The following is a 12,375-nucleotide window of genomic DNA, read 5'->3' as shown; positions in this document are numbered from 1 at the left end:
GATATTTCCATTCATATTGTAAGGTGCTTTGATATATGGAACAGAACACTTCACAACTTGAGATTCTGTGAGATACAGTGACTATAATCTTAATGAAGACAAATGTGCAATTTTCTGTTATAAAAAATAAAATTTAATTCCAATTGCTGATCAATTTTATTTAAAAGTCCCCCTCAAAAATGAAGAAAAGAATAACTTCCATTTAATACTTTTTGTCACAGCAACAAGTTAGATACACTATTCTCAAAAGAATAAAGCCAAAAGATGGCAAAGAGAATTTCAATATATGTTAACTTTGACATTAGTGTGATAGTCCTTTGTTACTTGGTACTAAAGCTAAAAAAATTACGTAACATTCGGATTATATAACAGTGAAAAATAGTGACCCTAGTTTTGAGGCAGAACTTTCATTTTAATCATTCCCAGGTACGTGTTTATATATCTAGAATACATTAAGATTTTAATGTAATATAGCTTGCACTTTATTTAATACAACACTGCACTTTGTCCAACATGCTCAAGTACTCAACTAAAGTTCACAATGGTCATATACTTACTGTTCAATCCACCCAACTTCCAAACACAGCATGTCAACGTTTCACAGCACCAGGCTCTATACTGCCCTGAATTATTAGTTTAGGCCTCTGCATCAATGGTCCAGGAGCATAAACTGTCATACCCTCTTCATGGTGTCAGATCCCATCACACCACTTGAGTTCAATTCCCGTGTTGTGTCCATTCAGGTTTAATGAATATTTAAGCTCTTCCTAAACTTATTCAGCATTTACTAGCAAAATGCAAACTTCAATCAAAGTAGCTGGTACTTTCCTGGTTGTCACGACAGTGGTAAAATACGAATGAACAATTTCAACTTCTACCATCTGATACTGATATCCAAGACCATCATGAACGAAAATGGGTTTTTAAAAAGGAAGAAGCATAGCAACAGTGATCACTTGACCACATTGCGGCAAGTTCAGGAAAGCAAGGTGGGATAAACAAAATTGTTTGAAGTGAAATTATCATTTTATCTAAAAACACTGGAACTAGTCAAGTGAATTAGCAACTCTCATGCCCTGCTTTAATTTACACTTGTATGAGACATTGTGCATATTGAACATGAATGGGCTGCCTGCAACTATTCAGTGGGGTAAGACAACGAAGCCAGACTTGGGTATATACAGATGAACCATATTTTGGGAGTTGCTTGGCAGATCAAAGGGAAAGAAAAAAAATGAAAACTTAAGAACTTAAGAAACAGGAGCAGGAATAGGCCATCTGGCCCATCGAGCCTACTCCACCATTCAGTAAGATATCATGGCTGATGTTTTCGTGGACTCAGCTCCACTTACCTGCCTACTCACCATAACCCTTAATTCTTTTACTGTTCAAAAATCTATCTTTGCCTTAAAAACATTCAACAAGGTAGCCTCAACTGCTTCACTGGGCAGGGAATCCACAGATTCACAACACTTTGGGTGAAGAAGTTCCTCCTCAACTTAGTCCTAAATATGTTCCCCCTTATTTTGAGGCTATACCCCTAGTTCTAGTTTGACCTGCCAGTGGCAACAACCTCCTCTATCTTATCTATTCCCTTCATAATTGTGTATGTTTCTATAAGACCCCCTCTCATTCTTCTAAATTCAATGAGTATAGTCGCAGTTCACTCAATTTCTCATAAGCCAACCCCCTCAACTCTGGAATCAACTAAATGAACCTATTTTGTACCCCTCCAAGTGCCAGTACATCCTTTCTCACGTTAGGAGACCAAAACTGTTCTCATAGGACAGTGGCTTGAAAGGAATTCAGGAATTTACATATATTAATTAATTAAAACCTGCTAACTGATTAAAGATTTAACAGAATCTTAGGTTTGTTTAGTAAACCCTCATCAGTAGTGTGACCCTTTGATCTTTCACTTCTAAATTCTGTATCTGATATTACCTCTCTCACTAACACCTGCAGGAGAAGTAAGACTCCGAAAGCTGATGTCATGTGGACTGAAAGTGTGACATAGATGCACACTAAAAATAATTAAAAATATTCACTGTGGTCAACTGATACATTTTAAAGTTTCCTTCTTACTTGGTTGTAACGTTGCTGTACTCTTTAATACAATAAGTTCAAATCTGACCTATTGTCTTTCTGCTTTCAAGAACTTTTTTCTCCCCATCAACCTCTCAGGCGAGGCAATATGGTGCATAACAGCTAGGTCTCAATGTTAGATGAGGCCTAATACTTAGGTGTGTAACAAACTCTCAGATTGTAGCAGTGTGTTATCAGTCACAAACAGTCTTGCACAAACATCTATTCATCAGCAGGGATATTAAATAATACTTCTTCCTTATGAATTATAAACATAAAAAGGGAGTTCAAAACTAAACCTGATTTAAGGTGGTTAATCAAGATTAAAAACAGGCAAATAACAATTCATCATCAGAACTTCTGAGAACCTAAGAAACAATCATTACCAACAGCAGAAATTACAACGGTTTCGGTGAGAATCACACATTTTTCCTCACTCACCAGCTATTAAAATTCAGGCTGATTCCGTATTCTCCTGCTCCAACACAATCTATTTATGACCTGCAGGAACCTTTGCCTCCTCCACTGTTTGTTTTTAAATCTAGTCTGATTGGCTTTTCATCCTTCACTTTATTAAATCTGGCTATAAACCTTTATGACAGCACCTGGCTTTCCAATTTTAAAAGGTGTACTTGTCTTCTTCTGAAAACGTTTGGAAAGTAGGTGCTTGCTCCAACCTAGTAACTCCCAGCAATGTCTATTATGTTGTTTTTGCCTACCACAGCCCATACAATCTTAAGAACTATATTCGCTCAGGACAGTGCATCGTTCCATCAATTAAAACTAAAATAAAAATATTTTCAAGCTCAAGTTATCCTAATTTAAATCTGTATCTCACTATGCTTGTAGATCGAAATGTGCACACACAAGCTGAGACTTTAGATTAATGTATGCGCAGAAAAACAGCAACAGATTATTTCAAAGCACTTTCAGGATTGTGAACAGTTATTAGAATAGGCAATGGCCAGTTTATTCCTTTATCTTAAATGGTGGCAACCAGTCCTCAGCACAAGATCTAGATATGATCCTCCACCTTTATCCACTGTATATTGCATTGAGTGGGAACAACAGTGCTGGATGCAATTGTGTGGCTCAGTGCATGTATTGTGGAGAGTTGCCAGAGCCTTTTCAGGGAAGGAGCAAATACATGACCTGCCCTGCCCAAAGTAGGCTGTCACTGGGCCTTTCACCATTACTGGCCTGTATGAACAATCTGCCCTACCCAAATACCGTAGGAGGTTCCAGCGGTAATGAGAACAATGCTGAATTACTGCACTCGTCAAAAAGTGGCATTGGGGATGCAAGTCACAAACTATGTGCACATATTCAGTTGTTACACTGCTGCAAAATTCATCCCGGAGCAGAAAATTAAGCAGCTTCTGTTTAAAGGAACGATATCTATACGCTAAATTAAGCAGCAACAGACTCAGAGATTCATAAGAACTTCACTAAATCTGTAATTTAGCAAAATCGCTCATTTCCACATTTCTCTTTCGGATTCTTTTCTTATCCAAAAGCCAGTCCCCTCTGGGGAAAATCACAGTTTTTTTTTCATAAATCACCCTGTTCAGATGTGTTATGATGTGTCTGTGGAAGATTGGACTTGAACCTGGATCTTCCGGCCCAGACACGGGGACAATACTACGTGCCTCGAGAACCCAGCTCTTATTGTTTTGCACTAGAACAGGTTTTATTTACACATATCTAGTGTAAGGTCTTTACTTCAGAAGGATGTGCCTAGAGGAGTGAGTGGCATCAATACTAGGCATGCTGTACTTGACAGGATTATAGGTGACGAAGAACTCTTCAAGATAATGATCAACCAATCAATCAATCAATCATTTCAGGTTTGATTTCAACCTGGTTGAAGGTTTTGCCATTGCACACACCCACTATGCTGCCAACCATTTCTGGCAGGATAATCACATCCCAAATTTGTGTCTCAACAACCTCTGTGTGTCTATTGGTGGAGCTTCCTTTTTATATTTGCTCAGCCTTTTCAGGAGGGATTGTGTTTACGGCGCACATCTCTGTTTCATACACCTTCACTGACAAGCAGGATAGAACTGCATCAGCTGCTCAAGGGACGTATCAGGGAGCTCATCCAGGTCAACGCCTCTGTAAGTAAGTTTCCTTAAGATCTTCTTCTTCTTCTGCTCTAATTGGTCAGCCATTTTCACCTGATCTATTTGGAAATTAGATATTTACTAATCAACCTGTTTAGAGACGTCTCAAGCAAATGGGACTCAAACCCTGGGCTTCCTGGTGCAGCGGTACAAACATAGCCACGGTGTCACAAGTGTCCCAATATACAGTCAAATAACTATCAACTCAATAAACTCTGGACCTTTTCTGGTTAACCAGAGGGCTCTTATGGTATAGTGGCAGTGTCCCTACCTTTCAGCCAGGAGGCCCAGGTTCAAGTTCCACCTGCTCCCAAGGTGTGCAATAACATCTCTGAACAGACAGATGAGAAAATACCGACTGGCTTACTTTTAAAGGGACCCAACTTCATTTTTAACACCAAGAGTTTCTACAAGGATTCCATACAGTAAGTGAATCAATGTCACAGCACACAGTCATACAGCACGGAAACAGACCCTTTGGTCTAATTCACCTGTGCTGACCAGACATCCCAATCTGACCTAGTCCCATTTGCCAGCATTTGGCCCCTATCCCTTTAATGCTTCCTATTCATATACCCATCCAGATGCCTTTCAAATGTTGTAATTGTAGCTGCCCCCACCACTTTCTCTGGCAGTTCGTTCCATACACACACCACATTCTGCGTGAAAAAGTTACCCCTCAGGTCCTTTTTAAAATTTTCCTCCTCTCACCTCAAACCTATGCCCTCTACTCTTGGACACCCCACCCTAGGAAAAAGATATTGGTTATTCACCCTATCCATGCCCCTCATGATTTTATAAAAGTCTATAAGGTCACCCCTCAATCTCCAACGCTCCAGGGAAAAAAGCCCCAGCCTATTCAGCCTCTCCCTACAGCTCAAACCCTTCAGTTCCAGTAACACACTTGTAAATCTTTTCTGCACCCTCTCAAGTTTAACAATATCCTTCCTGGAGAAAATCGACCAGAACTGTATTCAGTATCTAAAAGGAGCCTCACCAATGTCCTGTACAGCCGCAACATAACCTCCTAACTCTTATACTCAACATTATGACCAATGGAGGCAAGCGTGCCAAATGTCTTCTTGTCTACCTGCAACTCCACTTTCAAGGATCTATGCACCTGCAGCCCAGGCTTCTTTGCTCAGCAACTAACCCCAGGGCCCTAATATTAACTGTATAAGTCCTGCCCTGGTTTGCCTTACCAAAATGCAACACCTCACATTTATCTAGATTAAACTCCATCTGCCACTCCTTGGGATAAAGGCCCATCTGATCGAGGTCCCATTATACTAGGAGACAGTCTCCTTCGCTGTCCACTACACCACTTAGTTTGGCGTCATCTGCAAACTTTCAAACTGTACCTCCTATATTCACATCCAAATCATTTATATAAATGATATAAAGCAGTTGGACCCAGCACTGATCCTTGTGGCACACTGCAGATCACAGGCCTCCAGGCTGTAAAACAACCCTCCACCACCACCCTCTCAGTCTTCTACCTTCAAAGCAATTTTGCATCCAACTGGCTAGCTCCCCCTGGAACCCTTGTGATCTAACCTTACTAACCAGTCTACCATGCAGAATCTTATGAAACGCTTTACTGAAGTCCATTTAGACAACATCTATTTCATCAATCTTCTTTGTCACCTCTTCAAAAAACTCAATCAAGTTAGCAAGACATGATTCCCCACTCAAAAAGCCATGTTGAGTACCCCTAAATTAGTGCTTGCTTTTCGAAACGTAAATCCTGTCCCTCAGAATTCCCTCCAAAACCTTACACTACTGACGTAACGCTGACCAGTCTATAGTTCCCTGGCTTTCCCTTACCACCTTTCTTAAATAATGGCACATTAGCCAACCTCCAGTCTTCCAGCACCTCAGCCGTGGCTATCGATGATACAAACATCTCAGCAGGGGCTTAGCAATCTCTTCCCTCGCTTCTCAGAGTTCTGAGAAACACCTGGTCAGGTCCCAGGGAATTATCTATCTTTATGCATTGTAAGACCTCCAGCTCCTCCTCTTCTGTAACATGATCTTGTTTCAAGACATCACTATTTAAAATACCAATGCAAAAACATTAATTTAGTATCATAAGACCATAAGACATAGGAGCAGAAATTAGGTCATTCGGCCTATTGAGTCTGCTCCGCCATTCAATCATGGCTGATAAATTCCTCAACCCCATTCTCCCGCTTTCTCCCCATAATCCTTGATACCCTCGATAATCAAGAACCTATCTACCTCAGTCTTAAATGTACTCAATGACCTGGCCTCCACAGCCTTCTGTGGCAGTGAATTCCATAGATTCACCGTTCACTGGCTGAAGAAGTTTCTCCTTATCTCCATTTTAAAAGGTCTTCCCTTTACTCTAAGGCTGTGCCTTCAGGTCCTAATCTGTCCTACCAATGGAAGCATCTTCCCAACATCCGCTCTGTCCAGGCCATTCAGCATTCTGTAAGTTTCAATTAGATCACCCCTCATCCTTCTAAACTCCAATGAGTATAGTCCCAGAGTCCTTAAACGTTCCTCTTATGTTAAGCTTTCCATTCCTGGGGCCATTCTCGTGAACCTCCTCTGAACCCGCTCCAGGGCCAGGACATCCATCCTGAGATATGGGGCCCAAAACTGCACACAATACTCCAAATGTGGCCTGACCAGAGCCTTATAAAGCCTCAGGAGTACATCCCCGCTTTTATATTCAAGTCCTCTCAAAATAAATGCCAACATTGCATTTAACTTCCCGACTACTGACTCAACCTGCAAGCTTACCTTGAGAGAATTTTCGACTAGAACTCCCAAGTCTCTTTGCATTTCTAAATTTTCTCCCTATTTAGAAAACAGTCCATGCTTTTACTCTTCTTACCAAAGTGGATGACCTCACACTTTCCCACGTTGTACTGCATCTGCCACTTCTTTGCCCACTCTCCTAACCTGTCCAAATCCTTCTGCAGCCTCCCCACATCCACAATACTACCTGTCCCTCCACCTATCTTTGTATCGTCTGCAAATTTAGCCAGAATGCCCACAGTTCCTTCATCTAGATCATCAACGTATAAAGTGAAAAGCTACAGTCCCAACACTGACCCTTGCGGAACACCACTTGTCACCGGCTGCCCTCCTGAGAAAGACGCTTTTATCCCCACTCTCTGCTTTCTACCAGACAACCAGTCTTCTATCCATGCTAGCGCCTTGCCTCTAAGATCGTGGGCCCTTATCTTACTCAGCAGCCTCCTGTGCAGCACCTTGTCAAAGGCCTTCTTGAGGTCCAGATAGATAACATCCATTGGCTATCACCCATCTCCTGTGGTTTCACACATAGATGGCCACATTGATCTTTAAAGGGGTTCTATTCTGTCCCTAGTTACTCTTTTGTCCTTAATGTATTTATCAAATCTCTTGGATTCTCCTTAACTCTATTTGCCAAAGCTATGTCATGCCCCCTTTTTGAACTCCTGATTTTGCTATGAAGTATACTCCTACTGCCCTTCTAGCGATACACTTGATCCCAGTTGCCTATACCTAATAAATGCCTCCTCCTTTTTCTTGACCAGAGCCTCAATTTCTCTAGTCATCAAACATTCCCTACACCTATCAGCCTTCCCCTTCACACTAACAAGAACATACTGTCTCTGAACTCTAAATATCTCATTTTTAAAGGTCTCCCACTTCCCAACCATCCCTTTACCTGCAAATAGCCTCTCCCAATAAACTTTTGAAAGTTCCTATACCGGGATATCATTTTCAACATCACCTGTCTCAGGAGTGAGTGCTTGAAAGGAACAAGTGATGCCTCAGGTCTTCTTGGAAAAATTGAATGAAACAGAGAAACAAAACAGGACAGAAGCAGCGCTTTCCGCACAACAAAGAGATCTACCATTGACACCAGCTTGTACTATATCTACACAAGGTGTGCTTTATACTTTCACTGGATACAAAACAAGGCAAAAATAAAAGCATTGCCTTTAACCATACTGAGAAGAGGAACAAACTGAGCCAGAACTTACTTTCATTTTCACTTCAATCCACTTCATGCTGGTTGCAGCTGTGGATGAAATTTAGAGAAATTACGCAAGCCTTGACATTTTATAGCAATCTCAAACAGAAATAGACTGAATGACAACAGCTGTGTCACTGACTTTTCAACATTAAAATAACTACCAGAAAATTTTATGAAATTTATTATGAAACAGTTTATAATAACACATGTGAGTGATTGTTCCAACAAGTGATTTCCTTTGCTCAGAAAGCAACTTTCTCATCAGCTCAAACTATTTTTTGGAATTCCAACAAGCAAATCACACTGCACATGATACCATAGAAATTCATGAGATTTGTCATGGATTTCCACACCATAGTAACCTCAATGTGGGATCACTATTACCTTGGAAAAGACAATGGATCTAAAAGGAAGCATGCTCCCACTTTCTCAGGACAACAGTGTTAATGCCATATTTCCCACACTCAGAAGTGGTAACTACTAGATCTGTCAAGATCTAAATTACAAAACTATTGCTTCAAATTACCACTGAAATCAGGCTTTATTTAAAGAAGTGAACTACTTTTAAATGCCAAAAGTAATAACTACTTTGATAGTTATGCTACGATGCCTTAAAAATGTTAAACAAATTGTTCAGAAAGGAAAAAGCCAAAACATACGGCTTAATATTTGGGAATGCATAATACTTAAGAGAAGTAATCAATTTCTTCAGCTTCCTTTAGGTGAATGTGTGGGATTGACAAATGGTACTGGCATTTCATCTGACTATTCTTCAGGCGTGCAGTGAAGTACAGCTTTTGGTGAAATGGGGTCAAATATATTTTAGCAGAGAATATGCTATCTACTGTTCATTTCTTTCTTGTGCTTCTTCTGCAGAGCAGATCTATCTGAAAAGTAAGTGATCAATCTACTCATTACTTACACCATATAACAATGTCATAATCTTCGTACGCAGAGGTGAGGAACTCATGAAGGTACGGCCTCATTAGCTCAAGTCCGCTCTCAGCACAGGATCTGTGATCTTAAATCAGAGGTAATCAATTCAGCAGGCTGCATGATACACTAGGATTTAAGGAAAGACTTGTATTTATATAACATCTTTCATAATGTCAGGACAACAAGTACTTCACAACAAGTGGCTTCATTTTGATGTACAGTCACTGTTATTGGGGGAATGTAGCAGGTAATTTATACACAAACTCCCAAAAACCGTGACAGAATAAACAAGCAAATAGTCAGTTCTGTTAATGTAGTTCAGCAATAAGTATCCACCGAGGACAATGGAGAGAATTTATCTGCTCTTCCTTGAGTGTAGCTTTGCAATGTTTTTTGCATTTTGTGCAATTCATACAATTATATAAATATACTGAGATTTCTATTGTTAAATTTGAAGTTCGCAAATGTTAGCTGGAATGAAATTTGATCAAAATTAACTAAATACTTCTAACAAAACTTAATATTGATTAGTAACACAGTGCATTCAGCTCGGGAACCAGGGAGCGAATGCAATCCAGAGCTATGGGATGAAGTCCTTTCTATTCTGCAGTGTACCCTAAATTACACAGAAGCTTATTGTATGCTACAAAGTGTTGCAAAGGTTCGAAAGAGCAAAGTTATCCTGTAAGTTAACACATGGTTCAAAAAAGTTAAAGGAGCTTAATCTGATCCAGCAAAATACTGCAAAAGGCACAAGCATGTTTAAAAACTTCCCTTTAAACAAACCTCAATGAGCAAAGAACATTACAAACATCATGAAAAAAACTGCCTCATAAAACGTTAGACATGTTGGCGCAGAAATTACTCAATTTTCCAAAGTTACAAAAGAGCTTTGCCATGCATCACAACAATTCACACATGACACGTTATGGTAAAATGTGCAGCGACTGTTTCACAGATCAACATAGCAGCCACATTGTATACAGCAATATTCCAAAAGACAGTGAAAAAAGTGGCCTTTTGTTTAGTCGAAGGGGGATGCCCCTCTTCTATTCAAAGAATGTCAGAATCTTTACTCTCCAACTAGGTTGCTGGAAGTGACAAGTGGTAGCTCCGTTCACTGCGATCACCTAATAGACATTCACATTAGTGTCAGTCTGGATCATGTGCTCAAATAATGTATTGGATCCCACAGTCTTTTGATTCAATATTATCCCTCTGGTACATTTGCCCACAAGCGTTTCAGGTAAGCACTGACTGTGGAGTTGAGCTTATCAGGGGGTTTAAACAATGCAGTAACAAAGATTAATAGAGTCCTCAAACAAAATCCATGCTTGCACCTGCTTTCCACCAGTACTCATGGCATGGTAACCAGAAGCAGTGAGCAGTGCTATTGACTGTAACAAAAACAGAAATTGCTGGAAAAACTCAGCAGGTCTGCCAGCATCTGTGAAGAGAAATCAGAGTTAACGTTTCAGGTCTGATGACCCTTTCTCAGAAGTTCTGAGGAAGGGCCATCAGACCTGAAATGCTAAATCTGATTTCCGTTCACAGATATTGCCAGACCTGCTGAGCTTTTCCAGCAATTTCAATTTTAGTTTCTGATTTATACAGCATGGGCAGTTCTTTTGGTTTTTATGTAGTGTTATTGACTGGGGTGATCCTAGTGCGCATGTGTGCACACGTCTGTTTGTGTGGAGGGAGGTGACACAATGAGGATGAAGAGGGACAGTGGGCAACTCCGTCATTAGAATGCCTTCTGTTAACCTTTATTGAACCAGTGGACAGGAGGCTATGAGGTAATGGCCTATATATGTATAAATTCACTTTCCGAAAGTTTCTCGTCACACATTTAGAGACGACGTGAAAGATTACTCATGCTTCTTGAAAGGCAGAAAAGACTCACTACTGAAATTGTCAGAGATAGTTTAATCTCCATTTCTGGGTATGATAGGCAAATTCGTTTACGGACATTGCATCAGTTTTGAAGTGGTCAAGTGTACTTACCAAACAACGTGTAGTCCACATCTAAAACTAGCAGCTTTTTCCCTTCCCGAGGTTGATTTAGGACTTCAACTTTATAGTCTTTTACTCTGCGTGCAATTTTGGCCAAGTTCTCTTCCCTAGATCAAAAGAGATAATTATTGCTAATTTAGCAAAAGCCAATACGGTATGGCCATTAAGTTTATAATAAATAATTGACGTTGCCTGACAATTAAACAGCCTTCTTTTTATTGAAACCATGGACTCTCATGTGAAAATTGAAATTTAAACAAACCATATTTTCTATACTGCTCTTAAAAAGAACACTGGATGTATAACTTTGGCCTTGTCTGCCTCCAATAACAGTCCAGAGAAATCTTCAGTTTAGAAATTCAAGCTTGCACAGGTGTGGAAAAGTTGAGAGGGGTCAGAGAATCTTTTGCTTCTGAATAATGTAAGCTTGTAAAATCTCAGTGCAGATAAGATAAACCCAAGTACAAAATTGCAACCTAGACCTTATAAACACCAGTTATTGTACATTGTACCATCAATGTCACTCACAGTACATCACAGCAGCCAAATTTGCATTGGGAAAATGCACTCCATTAATTATATCATCTTTGCTAAGTGGAATAGAATTTTTTATCCTTTCAAATCATCTCCCTTCCCCAGATCCTGGTTTATGTGTCAGATAATCAACCACAGGAACAGCATCACCAAGTGATTGTTATATCTCGCTTATCTGAGGAACTGGATGGAGCAATAGGTTATATGCTGCCAAACACACATGGATGCCAATTTAGCTGGGTGATGGGACAAATTTGGACATTGTCAATGCAGATCCATGCAGGCACAGGCCCACAGTGCGAAGAAACCACTGCCAATCTATGAAAAGTATACTTGAAGAATCACAAGAGAACTGGGAAAGGGACAAGCAAAGAACAACACGTATTAGACTTAGATAACAAGGTGTAGAGCTGGATGAACACAGCAGGCCAAGCAGTATCAGAGGAGCAGGAAGGTTGACGTTTTGGGCCTAGACCCTTCTTCAGAAATGGGGGAGGGGAAGGGGGTTCTGAAATAAATAGGGAGAGAGGGGGAGGCGGATAGAAGATGGATAGAGGAGAAGATAGGTGGAGAGGAGACAGACAGGTCAAAGAGGTGGGGATGGAGCCAGTGAAGGTGAGCGTAGGTGGGAAGGTAGGCAGGGGATAGGTCAGTCCAGGGAGGACTGACAGGTCAAGGGGG

General features: G+C 40.4%; 1 protein-coding gene and 1 pseudogene across 1 annotated transcript in view; both read right to left on the bottom strand.

Moving 5' to 3' along the window:
• Window positions 1-3,657: 3,657 nt before the first annotated feature.
• LOC109915821 lies at window positions 3,658-4,260 on the bottom strand (annotated as a pseudogene).
• Window positions 4,261-8,173: 3,913 nt separating this feature from the next.
• The window catches only part of LOC109915820 (ubiquitin-like domain containing CTD phosphatase 1), a 35,568-nt gene continuing 31,366 nt past the window's right edge, over window positions 8,174-12,375 (bottom strand). The window contains exons 6-8 of the mRNA XM_048603935.1: window positions 11,152-11,267; window positions 9,131-9,229; window positions 8,174-8,253 (exon numbers count right to left, since the gene is read on the bottom strand). Of these exons, the coding sequence (XP_048459892.1) occupies window positions 8,174-8,253; window positions 9,131-9,229; window positions 11,152-11,267 (295 nt within the window). The remainder of the gene's footprint in view (window positions 8,254-9,130; window positions 9,230-11,151; window positions 11,268-12,375) is intronic.

The sequence above is a fragment of the Rhincodon typus genome, chromosome 12 (assembly GCF_021869965.1).
Source record: "Rhincodon typus isolate 14 chromosome 12, sRhiTyp1.1, whole genome shotgun sequence".
Classification (NCBI taxonomy): domain Eukaryota; kingdom Metazoa; phylum Chordata; class Chondrichthyes; order Orectolobiformes; family Rhincodontidae; genus Rhincodon; species Rhincodon typus.
This window is presented reverse-complemented; position numbering and strand designations above follow the sequence as displayed.